General features: G+C 46.3%; 2 protein-coding genes across 2 annotated transcripts; one reads left to right on the top strand and one right to left on the bottom strand.

Moving 5' to 3' along the window:
• Positions 1-11784: 11784 nt before the first annotated feature.
• Positions 11785-12656, top strand: LOC123077648 (glycine-rich cell wall structural protein 1.8). The gene is made up of 2 exons (XM_044499944.1): positions 11785-12187; positions 12277-12656. The coding sequence occupies exons 1-2, from the start codon at positions 11857-11859 to the stop codon at positions 12384-12386; spliced, it is 441 nt and encodes a 146-aa protein (XP_044355879.1). The 5' UTR covers positions 11785-11856; the 3' UTR covers positions 12387-12656.
• Positions 12657-19973: 7317 nt separating this feature from the next.
• LOC123074239 (protein REVEILLE 8-like) lies at positions 19974-22092 on the bottom strand. The gene is made up of 8 exons (XM_044497133.1): positions 21811-22092; positions 21658-21715; positions 21333-21564; positions 21104-21205; positions 20886-21017; positions 20665-20786; positions 20480-20539; positions 19974-20341 (listed from the first exon to the last, which is right to left on the bottom strand). The coding sequence occupies exons 1-8, from the start codon at positions 21945-21947 to the stop codon at positions 20288-20290; spliced, it is 897 nt and encodes a 298-aa protein (XP_044353068.1). The 5' UTR covers positions 21948-22092; the 3' UTR covers positions 19974-20287.
• Between the last annotated feature and the right edge of the window lie 4260 nt (positions 22093-26352).

Below are 26352 nucleotides of genomic sequence, written 5' to 3'. Positions count from 1 at the left end.
TGTGTTAAAGTTGGCAAGTCCTGTAGCATGCACGTATGGTAAAAGTTGTGTGACAATTTTGACACATAGGTGTTCTTTTATTGCTTTCCTTATGAGTGGCGGTCGGGGACGAGCGATGGTCTTTTCCTACCAATCTATCCCTCTAGGAGCATGCGTAGTAGTACTTTGCTTCGAGGGCTAATAAACTTTTGCAATAAGTATATGAGTTCTTTATGACTAATGTGAGTCCATGGATTATACGCACTCTCAACCTTCCTCAATTTTCTAGCCTCTACGGTACCGCACATTGCCCTTTCTCACCTTGAGAGTTGGTGCAAACTTCGCCGGTGCATCCAAACCCCGTGATATGATACACTCTATCACACATAAGCCTCCTTATATCTTCCTCAAAACAGCCACCATACCTACCTATCATGGCATTTCCATAGCCATTCCGAGATATATTGCCATGCAACTTTCCGCCGTTCTGTTTATTATGACACGCTTCATCATTGTCATATCGCTTTGCATGATCATGTAGTTGACATCGTATTTTGTGGCAAAGCCACCATTCATAATTTTTTCATAAATGTCACTCTTGATTCATCGCATATCCCGGTACACCGCCGGAGGCATTCACATAGAGTCATATTTTGTTCTGAGTATTGAGTTGTAAATAATAAAAGTGTGATGATCATCATTATTAGAGCATTGTCCCATGTGAGGAAAGGATGATGGAGACTATGATTCCCCCATAAGTCGGGATGAGATTCCAGACTAAATAAAAAAAGGGAAGGCCAAAGAAAAAAAAAGGCCCAAAAAAGAAAAAATGAGAGAAAAAGAGAGAAGGGACAATGTTACTATCCTTTTTCCACACTTGTGCTTCAAAGTAGCACCGTGATCTTCATGATAGAGAGTCTCCTATGTTGTCACTTTCATATACTAGTGGGAATTTTTCATTATAGAACTTGGCTTGTATATTCCAATGATGGGCTTCCTCAAAATGCCCTAGGTCTTCGTGAGCAAGCAAGTTGGATGCACACCCACTTAGTTTCTTTTGTTGAGCTTTCATATATTTATAGCTCTAGTGCATCCGTTGCATGGCAATCCCTACTCCTCTCATTGACATCAATCGATGGGCATCTCCATAGCCTATTGATTAGCCGCGTCAATGTGAGACTTTCTACCTTTTTTGTCTTCTCTCATAACCCCCATCATTACACTTTACTCCACCCATAGTGCTATATCCATGGCTTGCGCTCATGTATTGCGTAAGAGTTGAAAAGGCTGAAGCGCGTTAAAAAGTATGAACCAATTGCTCGGCTTGTCATCGGGGTTATGCATGATGAGAACGTTTGTGTGACAATATTGAAACATGGCCTAACTATATGATTTTGTAGGGATAAGCTTTCTTTGGCTATGTTATTTTGATAAGACATAATTGCTTGGTTAGCATGTTTGAAGTATTATTGTTTTTATGTCAACATTAAACTTTTATCTTGAATCTTTCGAATCTAAATATTCATGCCACAATAAAAAGATTTACATTGAGAATTATGCTGAGAAGCATTCCACATCAAAAATTCTGTTTTTATCATTTACCTACTCGAGGATGAGCAGGAATTAAGCTTGGGGATGCTTGATATGTCTCCAACGTATCTATAATTTTTTATTCTTCCATGCTATTATATATTCTGTTTTGTATGTTTAATGGGCTTATTTATACACTTTTATATTATTTTTGGGACTAACCTATTACCGGAGGCCCAGCCCAAATTGCTGTTTTTTTGCCTATTTCAGTGTTTCGCAGAAAAAGGATATCAAACGGAATGAAACCTTCGGGGGCGTGATTTTTGGAACAAACATGATCCAGAGGACTTGGAGTGGACGTCAAGCAACCAACGAGGCGGCCACGAGGTAGGGGTCACGCCCACCCATCCCCACCCCCAGGCGCGCCCTCCACCCTCATGGGCCCCTCGTGGCTCCACCGACCTACTTCTTCCTCCTATATATACCTACATACCCCCAAACCATCGAAGAGCACCACGAAAACCTAATTCCACCGCCGCAACCTTCTGTACCCGTGAGATCCCATCTTGGGGCCTTTTCCGGCGTCCTGCCGGAGGGGGCATCGATCACGGAGGGCTTCTACATCAACACCATAGCCTCTCGATGATGTGTGAGTAGTTTACCTTAGACCTTCGGGTCCATAGTTATTAGCTAGATGGCTTCTTCTCTCTCTTTGGATCTCAATACAAAGTTCTCCTCGATTCTCTTGGAGATCTATTCGAGTAATCTTCTTTTGCGGTGTGTTTGTCGAGATCTGATGAATTGTGGGTTTATGATCAAGATTATCTATGAACAATATTTGAATCTTCTCTGAATTCTTTTATGTATGATTGGTTATCTTCCCAAGTCTCTTCGAATTATCACTTTGGTTTGGCCTACTAGATTGATCTTTCTTGCAATGGGAGAAGTGCTTAGCTTTGGGTTCAATCTTGCAGTGCTCGATCCCAGTGACAGTAGGGGAAACGACACGTATTGTATTGTTGCCATCGAGGATAAAAAGATGGGGTTTATATCATATTGCATGAGTTTATCCCTCTACATCATGTCATCTTGCTTAAAGCGTTACTCCGTTCTTATGAACTTAATACTCTAGATGCATGCTGGATAGCGGTCGATGTGTGGAGTAATAGTAGTAGATGCAGGCAGGAGTCGGTCTACTTGTCACGGACGTGATGCCTATATACATGATCATACCTAGATATTCTCATAACTATGCTCAATTCTATCAATTGCTCGACAGTAATTCGTTCACCCACCATAATACTTATGCTCTTGAGAGAAGCCACTTGTGAAACCTATGGCCCCGGGTCTATTTTCCATCATATTAATCTTCCGTCAACAAGCTATTACTTCCGTCGTCTATTTTGCTTTCTTTACTTTTTCTCTTTAACATAAAAATACCAAAAATATTATCTTATCATCTCTATCAGATCTCACTCTCGTAAGTGACCGTGAACGGATTGACAACCCCTTTATCGCGTTGGTTGCGAGGTTCTTATTTGTTTGTCTAGGTACAAGGGACTTGAGCGTGACCTCCTACTGGATTGATACCTTGGTTCTCAAAAACTGAGGGAAATACTTACGCTACTTTACTGCATCACCCTTTCCTCTTCAAGGGAAAACCAACGCAGTGCTCAAGAGGTAGCAGCGCTCCGAAGTCGAATTCCACATTAATGTATTCACACTCAGAGGGTAAGTCTTCATGAATTGAAGATATACGTTACTTCGTGTGTTGCACATCTAAGTCATCAACATGCATAAGCGTTAGGATGTGTGTCCATTCATAGGACATTCGAGGATTCTAAGATATTTAGCTCACATCGTAGCTTGCAAAACCTTTTCTCATCCAAGGGCTTTGTGAAGATATCTGCCAATTGCTCTTCAGTGTTGACGTGAATGATATCAATGTCTTCCTTCAACACATGATCCCTGAGAAAATGATGACGGATTTGAATGTGCTTTGTCTTCGAGTGCTGAACTGGATTGTGAGCAATCTTGATGGCGCTTTCATTGTCGCAGTAGAGTGGCACATGCTTCATGTTGATGCCATAGTCCTTGAGAGTTTGCTTCATCCAGAGAAGCTGAGCGCAGCAAGATCCAGCAGCAATGTATTCAGATTCTGCAGTGGAGAGTGATACACAGTTCTGCTTCTTTGAAGACCAACAGACAAGAGATCGTCCAAGAAAGTGACATGTGCCTGATGTGGACTTGCGATCAACCTTGTCACCAGCATAATCAGCATCTGAGAATCCAACTAGATCAAACTCTGAGCCCTTTGGATACCATAATCCTAGTGTTGGGGTGTGAGCCAAATATCGAAGAATTCGCTTCACTGCTAGGTGATGCGATTCCTTTGGTGCCGCTTGGAACTGGGCACACATGCAAACGCTAAGCATTATATCAGGCCTAGATGCACATAAGTACAGTAGAGAACCAATCATGGAGCGGTATACCTTTTGATCGAACTCTTTACCATTGTCGTCGGGGCCCAATTGGCCTTTGGTTGGCATTGGCGTCGTGTACCCTTTGCAGTCTAGCATTCCAAACTTCTTCAGACAATCTTTGAGGTATTTCTCTTGTGATTTGAAGATGCCATTTCTTTACTAACGAATTCTAAGACCAAGTAAGAACTTCAGCTCACCCATCATGGACATCTGATATTGCTCTTGCATCATATGTCCAAACTCATCAATGTATCTCTTATCAGTGCAGCCGAAGATAATGTCATCCACATAGATTTGGCATACGAACAGTTCACCATCATAGGTCTTCGTGAAGAGAGTGGGATCTAGAGAACCAGGTTTGAAGCCTTTGCTCTTCAGGAAGTCTTTGAGTGTGTCATACCAAGCGCGAGGTGCTTGTTTGAGGCCATACAGTGCCTTGTTGAGCTTGTATACCATGTCAGGATGCTTTGGATCTTCAAAACCAGGTGGTTGTGCAACATACACTTCTTCAAATTTGCCGTTGAGAAAGGCACTCTTTACATCCATTTGGTATAGAAGAATGTTGTTGTGGTTGGCATAGGCTAACAGTATGCGAATGGCTTCCAACCTAGCCACAGGAGCAAAGGTTTCGTCAAAGTCAATTCCTTCCACTTGTGTGTAACCTTGGGCAACGAGACGAGCCTTGTTTCTGACAACTTGACCATGATCATCTTGTTTGTTGCGATAAATCCATTTGGTGCCAATGATGTTGTGCTTGCGAGGATCCGGACATTTGACAAGCTCCCATACATTATTCAGCTCAAACTGTTGAAGCTCTTCTTGCATAGCTTGAATCCATTAGGTTCCATGAAGGCTTCATCAACTTTCTTGCGTTCAGATATAGAGACAAATGCAAAGTGCCCACAGAAGTTTGCTAGCTGTGTTGCTCTTGAACGAGTGAGTGGATCAGGTGCATTGATACTATCAATTATCTTCTCAATCTGGACTTCATTTGCAACCCGAGGATGTACTGGGCGAAGATTTTGCCCTTGCTAATTATTGTCTTCATCTTCAGCATTGGCTTCAGGCTGAGCATTGTCTTCATGCTGATTTGATGCAGGTGCTCTCTTTGCGAGCCGTTAGTTTCATCGAACCGCACATCCACAGTTTCAACCACTTTATAGTGAAAGAGGTTGAAGACTCCGTAGGTGTGCAAATCCTTTCTGTAACCAAGCATAAAACCTTCATGTGCTTTCGGTGCAAATTTTGAAGTGTGATGTGGATCCTTGATCCAGCACCTAGCACCAAATACCTTGAAGTAACTAACATTAGGCTTCTTACCAGTCAGGAGCTCATAGGATGTCTTCTTGAAGAATTTGTGAAGATAAACTATGTTGATGATGTGGCAAGCAGTATCAATGGCTTCAGGCCAGAACATCCTTGGAGTCTTGTACTCATCAAGCATCGTACGTGCCATCTCAATGAGGGTTCTGTTCTTGCGCTCCATGATGCCATTCTGCTGAGATGTGTATGGAGCAGAGAACTCATGCGTGATGCCCAATGTATCAAGATAAGTGTCCATGCCGGTGTTCTTGAATTCTGTGCCGTTGTCACTTCTGATGCGCTTGATCTTGATGCCATAATTAGTCATGGCACGATTGGCGAAACGTCTGAAGACATCCTGCACTTCAGTCTTGTAGAGAATTATGTGCACCCATGTGTATCTTGAATAATCAACAACAATAACGAAGCCATAAAGATGTTCAGTGGTAGTAAGAGTAGAGTAATGATTAGGGCCAAATAAGTCCATGTGTAGAAGCTCAAAGGGGCGTGATGTAGTCATGATTGTCTTCGAGGGATGCTTGGCCCTTGTCATATTCCCGGCTTCACAAGCACCACGTAGATGATCCTTCTTGAACTTGACGCCCTCGATGCCAATGATATGCTTCTTCTTCACGAGAGTGTGCAATTTCCTCATAGCCGCATGTCCTAGCCTCCGATGCTAGAGCCAGCACTCTGAAGCTTTTGCTAGAAGACATACGGCAAGCTGTGGTCCTGCGGATAAATCTACCATATACAGATCGTCTATTCGATACCCTTCGAAGACTAGAGATTTGTCAGATTCCATAAGCACAAGGCAACAATATTTTCCAAATATCACAGTCATGTTCAGATCACAAAGCATTGAGACAGACATTAAGTTGAATCCAAGGGATTCAACAAGAATCACTTTATCCATGTGCTGATCCGTTGAGATTGCAACTCTACCTAGGCCCAATACCTTGCTTTTACCAGTGTCAGCGAACGTGATGTGACTTTTGTCAGACGGATGTAGGGTTGAATCCATAAGAAGACTTTGATCACTAGTCATGTGGTTAGTGCATCCACTGTCCATAATCCACTCAGTACCCTTCGGAGCCGTACCCTACAGTGCAGTTAGGGGGATAGGCTTCACGAAGAGAAGTGTGAAGCGCAAACATTTGACGAACAAGCATACTATCAAAGTTCAGATCCTTGTTAGGAAAGATAGGATGTTTGTCAAGAAACCCTGGGATGAAATACATAGTAAGACCATTCTGGCACTTTATCTTGCGTCCCACAAGATGTTTTAGGTCCCCAGCATTAGCGCCAGTAGCCTTTGATTTTGGCTGGAGACCTTTCCCTGCAAAAGAAAGTTAATTCTTCTTAACCACCCACATCTTCAGGGGTGGCTTAGAAGCAATGAGCCTAAGTGCAGCATCTGAGAACTTTGGCTTTGGAGCCCTAGCAAATAGCCTTGCAGGAGGTGGATAATACTCATAAGAATATGCAGAGAAGTTCTTTGTTTTAAGAACATAGCGGTTTGAAGAAACACGCTCATATTCATGAGTCTAAGTATGGTTTCCCTGCAAAACATTGGCGTTAGGGTGACCTTGTGAGGGCCTCGGTCCGTATGAAGCCTTTGGACCATATGAAGCCTTAGGTCTGGGGTTTGTCTTCTTCCCAGGTGGTGTCATGATGACATTCACGGGAAGCTTCTCAAGACAACTGTTGGGCACCCAGATCTTCTTCAAAGGTGGTCCATTCCTGCAGTTAGTACCAATAAACCTGGCAAACACTTCACCATTCCGATTCTTAAACAGCTTATAATTGGCGTCAAAGGATTCATCAATGATAACGGGGTTAGCACAAGTGAAGCCAGATAAGGTGGATGGGTCCACTGAAGAGCCCTTTGCAGCAACCCATGTGGTTTTGGGGTACTACTCAGGCTTCCAGTAAGAACCATCAACATTCATTTTCCTCTCGAACCCAACACCCTCTTTCCTAGGGTTTCGGTTCAGAATCTGTTTCTTCAGGACATCACATAGTGTTTGATGCCCTTTGTGGCTTTTGTACATGCCTGTTTCAAGCAATGTCTTCAACCTGGCATTCTCATCAGCAATAGTAGTGGTATCCTCAGTAGAGGGGTTAGTTACCACATCAACAGTTGAAGATATTGCAACATCAGAGGCAGTGGAACATTCAGCAACAGAGATAGCATTATCACGCTCAAGACATCTTAAACATGGTGGCACAAAGTCTTCCTGAGCGGAACTGGTCTGTTGAGCGAGTAGTGAATCGTTCTCCTTTTGAAGATCTTCATGAGACACTCTCAGTTTCTCTAGATCTTACTTCCTTTGAAGATAATCGTAGGAAAGCTTCTCATGAGTAGCTGAGAGTGTTTCATGACGACTTTCAAGTTCCTCGTACTTAACACGAAGATTTTTAATGTCTTCGATCAAGGACTGAGTTCGATTCATTTCCGCATCCAACAGATCATCGCTTTTGTCTAGCAACTTTTGAATATGTTCCATAGCAGTTTGTTGTTCATTTGCAATTTTAGCAAGAGTCTTATAGCCGGGTTTGGATTCACACTCAGAGTCATCTTCACTGGATGTTTGAAAGTAAGCATCGCGCGAGTTTACCTTGGCACCTCGTGCCATGAAGCAGTAGGATGGAGAAGATGACTCAGGTTCGAAAGTCATCATTTTAAGTGACTCCTTGAATTCGTGGAACCAGGGGTCCTGACGAGTTCGATGACCTTCATAAACATTATAGATCCGGTCCCATATGAGCTTTGCATTGCAGAGATGCATAATGCGCCTGAACTCATCTCTGGACAGGCAGGAGCATATGATATCCTTCGCCATAGTATCCAGCCGAGTATACTTGTGAATGTTATCAGCATGAGCCATTTTGCATAGATCGGTAAGACCAATCTCCGTGACGGTCCACAGCTCACTGTTCATCGCTAGGAGGCGCTTCCTCATCATAGCCTTCCATTTGGGATAATCATGACCATTGAAGATAGGGCACGCAGCGGAGACCTTGATTATCCCTGCAGTCGACATAGCTAAAACTCCAGGTGGTTAAACCGAATCACACAGAACAAGGAAGCACCTTGCTCTGATACGAATTGAAAGTGCTAGTTATCGACTAGAGGGGGCGTGAATAGGCGATTTTTATGAAAGTCTTCAAAACATGAGGTCTTTGAAGACAAACTGTTAAAGTGAACCTATATGATATGCAGCGGAAGATGAACTACACTAGACAAGCCATAGTCAAGTAAGTAGTACGGTGAAAGTACGAAGACTAATAGCAGCTAGGTAGTATGGATCAGAATGGAAGACAGTATGAAGCCAAACAGGAAATAGTCGTCACACAGTGAAGTCAATCCGATCAGGTAAGCAAGCAATGACTTCACGAAGGCGAACTGAAATGTAAAGGAAGTAGGGGATAGAACCAGTAGCTTGGTGAAGATAAGGATTTGGTAGACCAGTTCCAGTTGCTGTGACAACTGTACGTCTGGTTAGGGAGGCTGAGATTGAACTCAGAAGAATGTGTCTTCACCTTATTCCCCTTGAGCTATGGATACCCAGTCCTCGCCCAATCACTCTGGTAAGTCTTCAAGGTAGACTTCCAAACCTTCACAGACTCCGTTCACCGGCGATCCACAATGACTCTTGGACGCTCAGAACGCGACGCCTAACCGGCTGGAGGATGCACGGTCCTCAAGTGTAAGTAGTCTTCAGGTCACGCGGACAGAAAGACTTCAGTAATTCCTAACACTCTTTGGCTTTGGGTGTTTGGGCTTTGTCCTCGCAAGGATCTCTCTCTCAAAGTCTTCGGAGGTGGGTTGCTATCAAACGACAAAAGCCGTGCACTAACTCTAAGCAGCCACCAAATTATGGTGTAGGGGGTGGGCTATTTATAGCCAGGAGGCAACCCGACCTGATATGTCCGAAATGACCCTGGGTCACTAAGGAACAGACACGTGTCCAACGGTCGGATTTTAAACACACGCGACAGCTTGGCTTGGGCTACAAGCACAGCTGACTCATCCAATTCTGGATAAGATTTGCTCTCATTGTCTTCGCTCGAAGACATAGAATTTTGGTTGAGCATCACTTCAGTCATCTGACTTTGTTCACTTGGACCCCACTTAACAGTACGGTGATTCCTATGACTCAAAAAAGAAGAAAAGGAAATTACGAAACAACTATGTCTTCGCACTCCATAGTCTTCAAGTGAATGTCTTCACAGGTCATAATCTTCATCGTGAATGTCTTCACGAACCACCATTGTCTTCAATGTCTTCATACATTTTTAGGGGTCATCTCTGATAGTTAAACCGAATCAATGAGGGACTACTACCCGTGTTATCCTGTAATTTTCACAAACACGTTAGTCCCTCAACCAAGTTTGTCGTCAATACTTCAAAACCAATTAGGGGTGACAGTAGATGCACTTACACTCATAACTTTTTTTTACTTTAAAAAGCCGGCAACCGGTTTTTTCAATGAGTGACACATCACAAAAAAGAAAACCAAGCAAAAAAGCGAATCAATGAAAAACAATAAAAGACGAGCGACCCAGGGACGCCACCGAGCAAGCAAAGCGCGCTGGGCCGTGACCCATGCTACAAACATTAGTTGGCGCTGAGGGTGCTAATTAGGAGGTGCTAAATTCAGTTAATTGTTGCATACCGTCTTTATTTGACTGCATTTTGATATCTTGCTCACCAGTCTTACGACGTGATTGCCTAATGTCAAGCCGAAGCTCTTTGAAGGTGATCTTCAATTTCTGAGTTGATCAAAATTCTCACACACGTACCGAGAGTATGGCGCGATGTACACGAACGGTCGGTAACTCCCATTTGACGCCCAGAGCGCCGGTTATAGACTATCCTGCAAACTGGCACACACCCGTCTGTCCTGGGCCCGATCCATTTACTTTTTCTTTCTTTCTTGTCTTTAACCTTCAAAAAGTAGGTGTGCCATGTGAGACTTGAACTCCATACCTCTTGGTTTAGTTCAAACCTCAGTAACCAACTGGGACAACTTAACTGTTGGCTGATGTGCCAATTTACTTCTCTTTCTTCTTGTTGTGCGTCAAATCTAATGCTTGAAAAACGCAGTGGTTTTCCTGTTTGGTTTCCTTTTTTCTGGTTTTGTTTGGCCATTTTCTATTTTCTAAAAACAATCCCAATTTTTTTAGAAAATCATGAACTTTTCTTAAATGCATGAACATTTCAAATTTGTGAACAGTTTTTCAAATCCATGAAATTTTCTTAAATTCGCGAACTATCAAGTTCATAAACTTTTTTCCGAAATCCATGAACTTTTTTTTCAAATGGATGAATGTTTTTCAAATCCACGAACTCTTTTCAATTTTTACAAACTTTTTGCAGAAAGCGGGAACATTATTCCAAATTTGTGAACTATATAAAAAACATCTATGAACTTTTTCAATTTACATTAATTATTTCAAAATTTTGAACTTCTATGAAATTAAACATATTCGCAAATTTCATGAAAATTTTCAAATTCAGGCTCTTTTTAAAATTGGTGAACTTTAGATTCATGATTTATTAAAATCCGTGAACTTCTTTTGAATGCACAAACTTTCTTCAAATTCGTGTTTTTTCCAAATCTGTGAACTTTTTTTAAATTCATGCACATCTTATAAAACCAGTGAACTTTTTTCAGATTTACTAACTGTTTTAAACTCACAAACTTTTTTTACTTAAAAAAACCAGCTGCCGGTTTTTTCAGCGGACAACACAGCACAAAAAAGAAAACCGAGCAAAAAAAGCGAACCAATGAACAACAATAAAAGACAAGCGAGCCAGGGACGCCAGCCAGCGAGCAAGGCGCGCTGGGCCGGGGACCATGCTACAAATCTTAGTTGGCACTGAGGGCGCTAATTAGAAGGTCTCAGGCGAGGCACCATTAGTGATGCTAAATCCAGTTTTTTTTTTTTTGCCCACCGTACGTCTTTATTTGACTGCATTTTGATATCTTGCGCACCAATCTTACGGCGCGATTGCCTGATGTTAAGCCGAAGCTCTTTGAAGATGATCTCCTCCTACACTTGAGTTGATCAAAGAGTTCACACACGTACGGAGTATGGCGCAACGTGCACGAACGGCCGTTCGCCGTGCCAGATGGCGCCACGGCACTGCGCCCATGCATATGATGATATGAACCGTCAAATAATACAGCAAAAATAGAATCGTAGAGCTGCCTTTAACTCCTGGCACGCAGACACAGAGCATAAGAATCTGACCTTATCGTCCACCACACTGACCTAACCCGACCCGACCTGCCGCGCGCCGGAGAAGGCGCCGGAAGAAGAATATCATATCATCAGTGCAGGTGTGCAGATTCGGCGGCCGGCCCGTCGACACACGTCGGAAGGGGCCGCGGAACAAGCATCTTTTTTTTTTTGATGGTAAGGAACAAGCATCTTTTTAAGTATATAAAAGGGGACGCAGGCCTCGACACACTGAGCAGATCATCGAGCTAGACCAGACAACGCATACGACTACCTCACTTACTCGACCGGCCAAAGCAAGCAGGTCACCATGGGCGGCGGGCACGACATGCACGGCGGCCACAGCGGCGGAGTGAAGGGCTTCGTGTCCAGCCTCGTCGGCGGCGGCAAAAGCCACGGGTACGGCGGCCAGGGGCACGGTTGCGACCAGGGCTACGGCGGCCACGGGCAGCAGCAGCACGGGTACGGCGGCCACGTGCAGCAGCACGGGTACGGCAGCCATGGGCAGCAGCAGGGGTACGGCGGCCACGGCCAGCACGGGTACCCTCCGCCCGCCGCCGGTGCTTGCCCCCCGTACGGCGGCTACCCGGCGCAAGGCTACGCGCCGGCGGCGTACCCCGCGCAGCCCGCGCCACACCACGGTACGTGACTAATTAACCGAACACCCTGCATGCATGCACGAACTACGTGTGAGACTGTTTTTTGAGCGCATATATACGTTTACTCGCAGGTGGGCACATGGGATCGTACCACACCGGGCACGGCGGCGGGCACGGGCACGGCTACTCCGGCGGGAAGCACATGGGCGGCGGCAAGCACGGCGGCAGGAAGTGGAAGTGAAGTGGCCGATAGGCGATAGCCGCCGGTCGGTCGCCCGCGCGCTCACGTAAGCACCTGCTGCGTGCCTTAGCTAAGTATAACAACGGATGCTCCGTATGTACGTATACGTACGTAAATAAAGGGCAACGTACGCGCCACGCGCGTGTGCGTACGTTAGCTTATCGCCTGAGCTGGTGGTTCTGTGTAGTGATGCTGTGAGCGTGGTGTGTGTGACGACCCAGTACAAAATAAAGCCTACAGCTCGTACTATATGTACCGAGCAATATTGTATTTGCACCGTGTCATGTGTCGTGTATACGATCCGAGTGTACTACAGTCTACATCTCACAAACAAACTAAATACTCCCTGCTAAATCAGCAATATGAAACGGAGCGACTACTGTCTTATGTATGTACGGATAGGATGATGCGAAACTTCCCTAACTTTTTCTTTCAATCAGGCAAGCCCTTTTCCATTAATTTCTCCACTGCAGACTTACACAACTTGAGAGGAAAACTGACTAAGGGCATCTTCAATGGTGACTCGCAAATTTTCTCCCGCATCCGTCCGTGGATAGGGACCAGTTTGCGGACATCGATGCGGGAGGCCACCATCCAATGCTAATCGCATACATTGCAAACTCTTTTTTAACAAACCGAATGAAATTCATGTAAACTCGACCAAATTTTATATAAACATGGCAGATTCCATATAAACCTGACGAAAATGATTACATTTTGGTCATATTTTCAACTTAAAACGAAACAAGCTAGTCCACAGCCGGCACCGGTGGGTATCCATTCCGACGACATGATGAGGCACTCGGTACAACAACCTTTTCATGTCTTCCTAGGAAGACATGATAGAAAACCCGCTGGAGCACTCGGTACAACAACCCTTTTTCAAAAAGGACGATGACCCCGGCCTCTGCATTTGAACAATGCATGCAATAATTTTATAAGAAAAGTATACTTTTCACCCCTTAACTCTTAGCGAAGTCTAGATTTTGTCCCTTAACTTCAAAACCGGATAATTTGCACCCTCAATTCTTGAAACCGGGCAAGTTTCATCCCTCAGCCCAGCCGATTGGGTTACAATGCTGACTCACTCCGGTTTTGACCAGTCGTTGAGGCCACGTGGCAAGGTTTATCTTTCCTTCCATCTACTCTGGTATGGACATTTTCACAAACATTTGGCGTGCAATGTCTGCCGCTGCCGACTACACGCCCCCGCCACACGACGTTCATCATCACCATCACTACCAGTCCACCACCGGCAGAAACTCGCGCGGCGTGCGTCGGGCGTGCTGGTGCCCGCGTCGGACTCGCCCCCCTCGCTCGGCTCAGTGCATGGCTTGCCCGTTGCGTTCAAGCCCTGTTAAGTTGACGGGTCGCCAGGCTCGTCGGGGGAGCAGCTAGGCGCAGTTCGACGTCGTCTCAGTTGCTGCCGTCCTCACTGACAGAGTGCTCGCCGCGGCAACCTGGCGATAGTGCAGTGTTTAGCCGTGTCATCCCCTTGGCCGCGGTGGCTCTGCGCGACGGCACTCTGTGTCGGGGATGCCGAAGCTTGCAGCGCTCGTGTCCGGATTCAGATGCGCCTGCGCTGGAAGACACGGATGATGTGCAACGCTCGTGGATGCAGTGCATGTGCATGCCATAGCTGCATGCATGCATGTGCATGCCGTGGGCATCGTCCCCCGCTCCATCCACGAGCGCGCGTAGGAAGAGGAACTTGTTGACTGAGCACGCTCGCCATCACGCTCAGCCTAGAGCTATAGACGCGCACCGTCCGTGCTTTGCGGCGAGCATGGTGCGGGTTTCAACGAGCTTCGATGCCAGCGACCTGCAACGTTGCGTCACCTCGTCCTCTGGGCTCTGGCTCCAGTACGAGCGCCGCGAGGACGAGTTTGGCTGCCGCCGCTGCTCGATACCTGTAGCCGGACAACCTCGCTCCTTGAATGTGCCACTCCGTGGTCTTCCCCATGAAGTTCCTCCGGTGATGAATCTGGTACGGCGGTTATGGCGCCACTGGTCAACTGGCCGTGGACGGCAGCATCGACTCGCTCGTGGTCCTGTTCCTCCAGAGCTCACCATCGCCAGCAGCTCCAGACCTTGCACGCCAAGTGCTTGATAGAATGCCCACATTAGAGATAAATCAAAGGTGAGAAACAGATTGCCACATGGACTAGAACCAGTCAAAACCGCGCATGAGTCAGCACAAAACAGCTTTGGTTGGATTGAGGGACAAAACTTACCCGGTTTCAAGAATTGGGGACGCAAGTTGTCCGGTTTCAAAGTTGAAGGATTAAATTTAGACTTCGTCAAAAATTGAGAGACGAAAAGTATACTTTTCTCTAATTTTATTTATTATTCACAAATACCTTACAAAGTAATACGACAGTAAATCTGAAGCCACCATCTTGACAACATCTTTCGGTATTCCTATCCACTTGTTGAAGGGGTGCCGAAAGTTCGAACTAATACCAAACAAACCTTACACCAAAGCCTAACATCTAAAGCCGGAGGTCCCAACCAAGCCAGGCAACGTGGGGGTTGACGATGGTTGATGCGCCGTGGGGGTGCCGAAAGTCCGATGCGTCAACAAACTGGGCACACACCGGTTCGGCGCACTGGCCGCCGTCACCATATTTCACCGATCCATCTTCAGAGCAGGCACTGGCGCATCGACCTTGCCAGGCCTGCCGTCGACGCCCCCACGGCGCCAGACAACGCCTCCTCCCTACGCGCGTCCCATCACGCATTTGTCGCCGAGACTCTGCAGCACCACGCCACCGAGACTTCACGACGTCGATGCGTCACATGAAACGCCGCTCAACCGCTGAAACCGTCCGCCGATCCCTCGAGACAATGCACACCTCCAAGGATCACGCCCCAAGAGGGGAACGACACAAGAGCGTCGCCGTCATCCGATCGTCTGATTTAGGGTTTCCCTCGGAGGTAGCAGAGGGAGTCTAGAGCTTCAATTCGGTGATGTCTTCAAGAAGTAGACGACATAGAAATTGCCGCCATCTCCGGCTTTACCACGGGGCGGAAACCTTATAACGCCAAAGTACAGATAATCTACAACACCATAGCAAGAGTCCACACAAGGGCGGACACACCAAAAGTACAGCGAGAAATCTCGAAAACTAAACAACCAGTTTACAACAAACCGTAAACCAGGCCTAGAATGAAACCACCAGGGGGACAACTTGAAGAGGAACCACAGAACTTCAGGAATCCGCAATGCGAAGAACACCATATCGCGCGCCCTGGCGAGCAAACACTTTTACAGTCTGCATCACCTTCTGAAGTGCACCCTGCATATCCTCATGGGCTTCAATATTCAACAGCCCTGTCCAAACGTAAGAAAAGAACATGCAACAAAAACAATCTCAAGTGGAGTTCGAACAACAGAGCATCAAAGGTTACTTTATTCCGATAGTCCAAGGCCCCTAACATATGGCAGCAATACATAACATATAAAATTTCTCCGCCCAGGCTGAAACGATATAGCCAAGAAAAAAGATGATTGGCATCAACTCCTTTATGAGAAGAGCAATTAGGATTCCTCGGCCACTGACGCATTTTCATATTAGTTAAGACAACATTTTGGAATGACCACCACATTTTTTTTATTTTGAGAGGTATCAGATCCTTCCAAATCAACTTATTATTTGAGCCAGAGATGTTTCGCTCAAGGCCGATGCTAGGCGTAGGTCGGATGATTCCAACAAATTATAAACCGCAAGTTGCGAGCCGTTGGATTAGGCGCTGTACAACCGTCCGTCTTGTACCAGCTGGACCACGTCGGGAATGGATTGCATCCCAGCCCAAGTTGACCCGTCTCCCATGGTCGCACCCATGGCTTCAGGTGATGCTGCATTCCAACCTCGCCGGAGCTCCGACGACCGCCGCGACGCTTCACTGCAGCTTCCACGGTGCTTATTGCAACCTCGCCGGAGCTCCGACGACCGCCACGACGCTTCACTGCAGCTTCCACGGTGCTTCATTGCAACCTCGCCGGAGCTCCGACGACCGCCACGACGCTTCACTGCAGCCTCGCCAGAGCTCCAACGACCGCCACGACGCTTCATTGCAACCTCACCGGAGCTCCAACGGCAACCACGGCGATTCATTGCAACCTCGCCGGAGCTCCAACAATTGCCAGGACGCTTCATTGCAACCTCGCCGGAGCTCCAATGACCACCGCGACGCTTCACTGCAGCTTCAACAACGCTTCATTGCTACCTCGGCGGAGCTTCAACAACCGCCGCGGTGCTCCACTGCAGCTCCGGGGCGCTTCATTGCAGCCCTGCCAGCGCTTCAATGCAGCACCGACGACCCGCCAACACCGGCGCCTCGTGGTCCATGCCGTTGCCGTTGGAGTCGGGCATGCCGAAGGGGTGCGCGGCGGCGGAGTCGTGGCGGAAGGCGTAGGGGTCGGGCGAGGCCGGGAAGCCGTCGTCGCCGCCCCCGGAGACGTGGACGTCGGCCGCCGGGGCCCCGCCATCCGCGAAGCTAAGGAAGGGGTCGTCGTGGAAAGGGCGCGGCCGCCCATGGTCGGGCTCGGGCTCGGGCTCCAGGTCGGCGAACCGGCTCGGCCACGCGGGCACCTCGACGGGCGCCGACGACGCCATCTGCCGCCCGTCCGCGAACGCCTGGCTCAGCCCGCCCACGCGCTGCGGCGGCTCGCCCCTGGGCGCCCTGTCGGTGCGCTGAAACGCGCGGTGTGGCCGCCGGGGAGGAGGTCGGCGAGTCGAAGGCCGTAGCCATGGACGCTGGGGTCGGGATCTGCGGTGGGGGGTGGTGATCTGGAGGGTGATGTCGCGTGGGGGAGGGGAATGGTGGAGGAAGATGACGACTTGGTCCAGGAAAAGGATAAGGTTGAGGGGCGGTGCATCGTTTCGACCGAACACGTGTCGATCTATCGAGGCGACTTACAGAAACGAGAAATCAGCCGGCTTAAACAAAGCGTTTTCCTTCGCTCAAACTATATATACATAGACTGGGGTAGAAAAGAGCGGAGCCCATATTTCACGCATAGGTATGCAAATAACCACCAAACACGCACCCCCCTACATCCCCACACACATTTTGGGCCGACCCATGTGGGAGCTGGGAGCTCCTTTTCTACTTTGAGAATTTTTCATGAATCTTAAATTCAAAAAAGAACGTTCGGAATTTCAAAAAACTTTTCAAGTTTTTTTCAGATTTCAATAAATGCCCATGAAATAAAAAAAAGTTCATGAATTCCGAAAATGTTCATGAATTTATAAAAGATGTTCACAAATTTAAAAAAAATCATAGATTCAATATAAGTTACCAGATCCAAAAATGTTCATGAATTCAAAAAATTACATGCATTTAAAACAATTTTTGTAAATTTCAAAAATTGTTCATAATTCAAAAAAATTCATCAATTTTAAAAAATTGTTCATGAATTTATAAGATGTTTGTGGATTCAAAACATGTTCACGAATTCAGAAAATGTTCATGAATTTAAAAGGTGTTGCAAAAGTTGTTCACAAATTCAGAAAATATTCATGAATTTCAAAAAAAATTGCAAGTTATAAAAAAGTTTACGAGATTAAAAAATAAAAAACATAAGACAAAGGGAAGGAGAAGGATTTTTTTTTAGAAATAGTAAAAATGAGGAAAAATAAAAAGAACAAGAACACGAAGAAAAACAGTTCAAAAAAAATTCTAGAACCTTCCCAAAAGCGATGGAAGAAAAAACCAGCGAGCAGACCGCCCCACTCTACTCCCCCAAGCGGAAGAAAAATGGGCCAACCCAGAAAAATATGGATGAGTGCCCGGTGGTACACGGGAGGTCGCTAGATAACGATCTACGCGGATTAGGAGCTCCGTGAAATCAGCAATTAAGAAGTACTTTTTGCAAAGGTCAACTTGGAAGGTTTTTTTTCATAGATTCATTTATTCAAAACGTTTTATCTATTAAACAGTGCATCCAAATCTCGAACCATTTTCACCGTTGGATTTCTTGCGTTGAAATCTTAAAAACTAGATCTAACGTTGATAGGTTTCGATAAATTCTTTTTTGATGAGAAAACTGGATGAAAAAACGTATCAGGAGCAAGTTTTTTTCCTTTCCGAAAAGGCACAACTGTGTCTCTCACGGAAGCAAATCTGTGCCTGCAGGAGAAGAAATTTTGCGCCTCTCGTGGATGAAAAAAAAGCATGGTTTTTCTTCCTTTTACAAGAGGCACAATGCCAAAGCAAATCCGTACCTACATGAGAAGTAAATCAGTGTCTCTTGCGGAAAAAAAATTCCTTTTCCGAAGGAACGACTGTGCCTCTCGTGGAAGCAAATTCGTGACTCCACGAGAAGTAAATATGTCCCTCTCGTGGAAAAAAAAAGAAAACACAATTTTTTTTCTTTTTTGAGAGGCACAACTATGCCTCTCGCGGAAGCAAATCCACGACTACACGAGAAGTAAATCTGTGTCTCTCGCGGAAGAAAAAAAACACATACTTTTCTTTTCCGAGAGGAAGGACTGTGCCTCTTGCGGAAGTAAATTCGTGCCTCCACGAGAAGTAAATTTATGCCTCTCGTGGGAGGAAAAAAAGAAAACACAAAATTTACCTTTTTCGAGAGGCACGACTATGCCTCTCGTGGAAGCAAATCCATGACTCCATGGGAAGTAAATATGTGTCTCTCGTGGAAGGAAAAAAAGAAAACACAAAAGTTTCCTTTTTCGAGAGGCACGGCTATGCCTCTCGCGGAAGCAAATTCATGCCTCCACGGAAAGTAAATCTGTGCCTCTCGTGGAAGGAAAAAAAAGAGAACACAAAATTTTCCTTTTTTGAGAGGCACGACTGTGCGCGGAAGCAAATTCATGACTTCACGAGAAGTAAATCTGTCTCACTCGTGGAAGGAAGAAAAACACGGTTTTCCCTTTTCCGAGAGGCATGACTGTGCCCCTGGCGGAAGCAAATCTGTGCCTCTCATAATTTCCTTTTTTTAACACATTTTAGTGCTCATTTTTTCCAAACCTATGGAAAACAAGGAAAAAAGCGAAAAGCCGATAAAACAAGAAAAATCATCTGAAAGTTAAAAACGCGTACAGAAAAAAAAACTGAAGGAAGCACCCAGCACGCGACACGTGGTGATGGCGGGGCTCCTCAAGGAGTATCCTTGATTAGTTGCTTCCGGAGGTGCGGGAAAATAGCAATCTTATCAGGATCAACCAGTAAGCTCATCATAAGGCCCCTGGCATTATTCGGTCCGAGATGAAACTTCCCTAACTTATTCGGCCCAGCAAATAAACCGCGCCCAGAAAAATAAACCCCATTCAAGAGCCAAGTCCAATCCGCTTCAGATCTTCCGGAGTGTGCTAAAAAGACCGTCCACAGAGCACACTCTGCTAAAAAAAAAATCTCCACAGAGCACACGCTGTACTGCGCACGTACGGCTAGCCAAGCGCGGCACACAATCACAAGTTCGACGTGAGAATGATGCGCATACCCGGTGTTTTTCCTTGCCAACATGGCAGGACATCCAACTCTGATGGCTCGAGACAGAGCAAGTCCAGGCACGGAGCCTTGCCAAACGCCAAGGCAAAATTATACAGAGAAATTCTTAGATTTACTACTATCAGTAAAAAAATGTTTCTTCCAAGCTGAGCACATCACATGCAAGTACAAGTACGCTACAACAACCAGTGGGCACATCACACACACAAAATGCTAATCTCAGTCCTGTATCCAAAATCTTCGAAACAAACATTCTTATTAGACTATATCTGTATGTCATATCTCTCTGTCCGACCAATTATCTATTCTATTCCAACCTCCCATATCTGGTCTTCAGTGCAACTTTCTTTCTCCCTTGCCATCCATGTCACCTATACTTCCTTTCTCGTTTAGTTTTCTTCTTTCAGGTTGCACGCACGCACGCTCTATAACTGGCCAGACAAGCCTCGCCCGGGGTCATACCTCGACAGCAGCCGCCTCTGTCGAAACACCACAGAACAAACACCAATAGATGGATGTCAATTGCCATTGTACATGGTAAGTTGGTAACTGAATAATTACCTTCAGTAGTGCAATTTTTTGAGAACGGATGGAGAGTTCGGAGAAGGGACACTCACGATGGGCTCAAACTGAGGTGCTGTCAGGTTGGTCTCCAGGTTCCTTAGCACCAGCAGGATCTGCACGGCGTGACAGAGCTTTCTTAATCAGATATAGTTGTTCATATGAGGAGCAGAGCAGGGGAGACTGAATACTGCGAATGGTCATACTGAAGAAAAAGTATAACTGGAAGTGAAGCACTCACCGTCTTCACGGTGATGCCGTCCATGTCCTTGAGTTTCTGCAGGTGGGCCTCGATGCGGCACGGCGTGGCTGGGTCGAATATGTCGCCGATGAACCGGTACACCCGCGCGAAATGCATGTCGTCTGCAAGAACGGCACCAGGAAATTGAAACGGGATTCAGCTTTTACAGTTGTTTCAGAGAACAAATTTAACCATCGTGAGGCAAAAGATGACATGTTTACCCGGCGACAACGGGAGCGGAATCGTCTCGTCCTCCGCGTCGGCGATCGCCGACGCTTCGCCTGTGCTGCCACTGCCAGTCCAGTCCATGCTCGTATCGTCGAAGCTCGGCGCCCCCATGAATGAGCTGCCACCTAAGTAACGATGATTATGGTGTTTTCGCTGCAACTCTGTGTGTGCGTGCGGAAATGGAAAAAATTCAGAAGACATGAACCGATACCTGGGTGTGTTGCTGCAGCTGGTTCAGTCTGGCTCCCTGCACCTCCATGGCTCACCCAGGCTGAAGTGCCTGAACTGCCCGCCCAGTCCGAGTTCTGCATGTCTGAACAACACACAGAGCACACTCCCATGTTAGATCAATGAGCGTATAGATCAATTAAGAAGCAGAGTGATCAGAGATTTAGAACACTGAGCCCAGAAAGTGGAGAGCGGGAGGCAGAATCACTTGCCATTGGACGCCGGAAGAACTCCCGGTCCCGGATAGGTCCAGCCGACGGGACCCTGAACAACACCGGTTGGACAATGCTGCGGCTGTCCGTGCAGCACTGCCGTCCCGTCGGCCGGCGAGATCTGCTGCTGCGACATGGCGAGCCTGCGGCTCGGGTGCTGCGGCGGTGGCAGCCCGGCGGCGAGGCCCAGCCTCTGGACCTTGAGGAAGTACTTCTGCGCATGGCTGCGTATCTGCAGTGCACAATGTTGCATTTCATTTCACGATCCTTGCATTTCTCGAATCGTCAGAACGGAGGTAATCTGCAAGATTGGCATTTAACTTACCTGCACCGCGGTCTTGGTGCGGACGTGCTCCTCGATCTTCCTCCAGTCGCGGCCGAACCTGGAAAACCGCACGAAATGACCAGCAGATTCAGCGGAGGATTCGGAGTTTCAGACTTACTAGATTGCTCAGAGACGCAGAGGACAGTCAGTCACCTGAGGAGGGCGTCGAGGAAGCGCTCGTGCTCGTCGGGGCACCACCGCTCCCTGGGCCTGGTGATGGTGTAGGGCTTCCTGGCCTTCTTCCCCGGCGACGACGACGTCCCCTCGCCGCTTCCTCCCCTCTCCGCCATGATCCACCAGAGAGACCACCAAGCTAGCTAGCTACTGCGATGCCGGGAAGTAGGTCGCTTGTGCTGCTCGTCGCTCTCGATGCCCGAGCTAGCGCGACACCGCGTACGTGTATATATAGACTCCGCCGCGCACGCACGCGGCCCCGCGTAAATCCATTTGTCCTCTAGGCGTTTTGACACTGATCGGCGGCCATTGTTGTGCCACGTTATTCTTGGCGGCCAAAGAATTAGGCCGGCGAGGCGAGTAGCGCGCGTACAGTTGGCGCTTGCATGGATGTGGCGGGGCTGCATGCGGGCTGGTGCAAGTGAGCGGCCGGGCCTCAGTGGTGTCGCCTGACGGCGACGTGGCCTTCGTCGGCGGTGTGGGCGCGGGAGGGAGGAACGTGCGCGAGCTTGAGCGCGTCTTATCTCTCCCGGGTTCTTTCCGTTTTGGGGGGCAGAGTCGGCAGGGTTTCGCCGCGCGCGCGGGGGGCAGGCACGGCTCGTTTCCATTTTTTGGCGGGCAGATAGACACGGTTCGGCGCGGAGTCCACGAGAACGAGACGAAGCTGGTTGATGGACAGGAGCGACGTGGCCTCTTCCTCTCCTTGCGTCCTCCTCCTCGACCAGGTGTAAGCAGCTGAGCGCCTCCGAACCTTCTTCTGATACAGTATCCAACTTCACCGAGAACATATGGTTTCCAAAAGCAGAATTGTTATATCTCACTTACCAAGTCTCAGTCGATACTTAAGTGAAGATCCATGCAAGATTTTATTTTTTATTTTTATCTTTTTATTTATAGTATATGTTTTGTCATTTTAACTTCAGACTTGGTTAAGTCTCAGACTCGACTGAGATTTACCCACATCCTTTCAAAAGTTAATCCCGGCTACTGCGATCAAAGAGAGCGTGTCTATGTTGCCTCGTGTCTGAATTTACCGTGGTCGGTCAAGCACGCGCTTATTCACTGCGGTGTCACGCCAAGCTCGATCGAGTCGGCAAAGATATACCTCGAGTCACTTCGACCGGTAGTGTAGCCAAGCTTCGTCTTTTCAACGCGTCCATTGGACCGCGGTAAATGTTTAGGTACGAGGGGTCCCATCACCCCCTGGATAAAGCTAGCTACGTGCCAGAAAGGGGCTTGTTTTTGGCGCCAAGCCGAGACAGAGAGAGGTGATACAGCTGATGAACTGGTACACACGTACTTGCGTTTACGTGCCATGTCCTCATCAGAGAATCCCGGGATGGAACAGCACGTCTTACACGTTGTCGATCGAGTTTGGCCGGCGAACCCAATAGCTCATGTGTTCGTCGTGACGGGCCTGACGGCCATGCGGTGAGCAGGAGTTTAGGGCACGTGCACGTTTCTATTGAGCACGTACGTTTGGGTAAGGAATGGTTCGAACAAGATTAATATCGCTCGCATCACGCACATGTTTCATTTTTTTCCGAAAAAACTTCCAATCTATTCATCTTCAATCATGACAGTACAACGAACACCAGAAATAAAAATTACATCCAGAACCTTAGACCATCTAGCGACGATTACAAGCACTGAAGCGAGCGGAAGGCGCGCCGCCGTCATCACCCCTCCATCGCCGGAGTCGGGCACAACTTGTTGTAGTAGACAGTCGGAAGTCGTCGTGCTAAGGCCCCACAGGACCAGCGCACCAGAACAGCAACCGCCGCTGATGAAGAATAACGTAGGTGGGAAGGATTCAACCCGAAGACACACGAACGTAGACGAACAACGACGAGATCCGAGCAAATCCACCAAAGATAGATCCGCCGGAGACACACCTCCACACGCCCACCAACGATGCTAGATGCACCGCCGGAATGGGGACTAGGCAGGGAGACCTTTATTCCATCTTCAGGGAGCCGCCGCAGTCTCGCCTTCCTGAGCAGGACACAAACTCTAACAAGACAGGAAAAAACGACTGAAAACGAAGCCCTCCGCCAGCCCTTGGCAAGATCCACCGCGCTCCCATGGCCTTAGGGCCACCGGAGACGAGGCGGACCTGCGCCGGTGAGAGGTAGAAATCCTAGCTTTCTTTCTTGAACGAGGAGGAGCGACTTGACGGCTATGGATCGTTATGGGGAATAATCGTGACGGCATCACGCACATGTTTCTGCTGCTGTATAGAGTGTACGCCAAATGGCAGGAAGATATGCAGGCGTGCAAGAACCGAGGAATGTTAAGTCATGCATATACGCGTTTTTCCCACACACAAAAAAAGATGCATTTGTGAGTTTAAGTTTTTTTAGGGGTATTGTGAGTTTAAGTGAATTAGTTTTTCTCGGACGAAGTTTAAGTGAATTAGTTACCTTGAACGTTCAATTTTTATTATATTTGTGGGCACAACACTCTATGTTTTATGATTAATAGGGTTCCTCTGGCTCCCGTTGGCGCCGTCGTCGGTCCGCCCCGTCTCCGGTGATCTTAGGCCATCGGCGCAGAGTGGATCCCGACCCTTGCCGGTGGGAGGGTTTCGTTTTTACATCTTTTTTGAATTGTTAGGGTTTGTGTCTTGCTCAGGAAGGCGAGACGGCGGCAGCTTCCTGAAAATTGAATAAAGGTCTTCCCGCCTAGTCCCCATTCCGGTGATGCCTCTAGTATCGTCGGTGGACGTGTGGATGTGTGTCTCCGGCTGATCTGTCTTTGGTTGATTTGCTCTGATCTATTCGTCGTTCGTCTATGTTCGTGTGTCTTCAGGTTGGATCCTCCTGATCTACATTCTTCATCGGCGGCGGTTGCTATTCTGGTGCGTTGGTTCTATGGGACCCTAGCACGACGACTTTTCGACTGTCAACTACAACAAGGTTTGCTTGGCTCCGGCGAGGGAGGGGGAGGGGCGATGACAGCGGCGCGCCTTCGGCTCGCTTAAGTGCTTGTAGTCGTTGCTAGGTGGTCTAAGGATCTGAATGTAATTTTAATTATTTCTAGTATTCGTTCTACTACCATGATTGAAGATGAATAGATCATAAGTTTTTATTGTAAAAAAAGTTTTATGATTAATGATCATGGGAGTATAAAAGGGAACATGGGGCTGGCCAAGCCATGTATGTCTTCCATCTCATAGACAAAATTACAGAGAGTAAAGGTAGGCCTAACAACTACAATCTCTTTGATGATTGCTTCATTCTTCCCTCCCATCAAGGCAACAATGTCACTGATTCTAAATTAGGAACCAAAATTAATGTTGATGGTGTTTCATCTTGAAACAATTTTGTTGTCACCGGCGCACTTTAAGTGAACAAATTATATTTGTATATTTAAAAGTCAAGCGGTGAATATTGTTTAATTTGATGTCTACAATGATATAGTGTGTATTTGTATGGTAACCTAACACATTTATTTGTTCCTTATATTGTTAGTCGTATGGTAAACCCTAACACATTAATCTGTTCCTTAAAATTTCTAATAGTGCAAATGCACCGGTGATGACCCGTCATCTCAATCATGTTACAACTATAAGTTTCACTATCTTCATATTGTATTCCTCAAGCACGGTCGACACTATACCTGAGAATGGGAGGCCCAACCTGACGGTCCATGCTCGGGCTCCTCTTTGGAATTTCTCATTTGGCGCTCAAAATTGTACTCATCCCGTACAGCCTCATTTTTTGTTTACGTTTTCTGTTTTTTTTGTCTTACTTCCAAATATTCTACATAAATATATTTCAAGAACCACTTTCCACAAAAACATTGAAAGAAAGTTAACCAACCATGTGAAAAATGTTAAATGTGTATAAAGAAAATGTATATCATGTATACAAAAAAAAGGTGTATGCATTTTTTTGATCATGTATTTTTTTAATTGAGCATTTGAGAATAAATGGTAAACAAGTATTTGAAAAAAATCAATCAAGCATGTGAAAAATGTTAATAAAGCATTTGAAAAATGTTAATCTGTGTATAGAAAAATGTTCACCATGTGTTAAAAATATTAATCTTGCATTTGAACAAAATCTAATCAACCATTTAAAAACAGTAAAATGTGTGTAGAAAAATGTTGAGCATGTATTAGAAAATATGTTACTCAAGCATTTGAAAATGTTAAAATGTGTATAGAAAAATTGTTGACCATGTATTAAATAAATTTTTATCTTGTATTTGAAAAATACTAATCAAGCATTCAAAATATGTATATAAAAAGTTGACAGTGTATTAAAAATGTTAAAGATGTATTTAAAAAATGGTGAACATATATTAGAAAAATGTTCTTGACGTATAGGAAAAATATAGAATGAAAACCAAATGAAAAAAAGGAAAACAAAAAAGACCAATGGAAACCATATAAGAAACAAATGAACCAAAGAAAAAAATAAACAGAATTAACAAATGCAAAGGAAAGAAAAACAATGAATACTCATAAAGAAACAAAGGAAAACAAAAGAAAACTTTTGAAAACCAAGAAAGAAA

Source organism: Triticum aestivum, chromosome 3D (genome assembly GCF_018294505.1).
Source record: "Triticum aestivum cultivar Chinese Spring chromosome 3D, IWGSC CS RefSeq v2.1, whole genome shotgun sequence".
NCBI classification, from domain to species: Eukaryota; Viridiplantae; Streptophyta; class Magnoliopsida; order Poales; family Poaceae; genus Triticum; species Triticum aestivum.
Note: the sequence above shows the minus strand (reverse complement) of the source record. Positions and strands in the feature narration are given on the sequence as shown.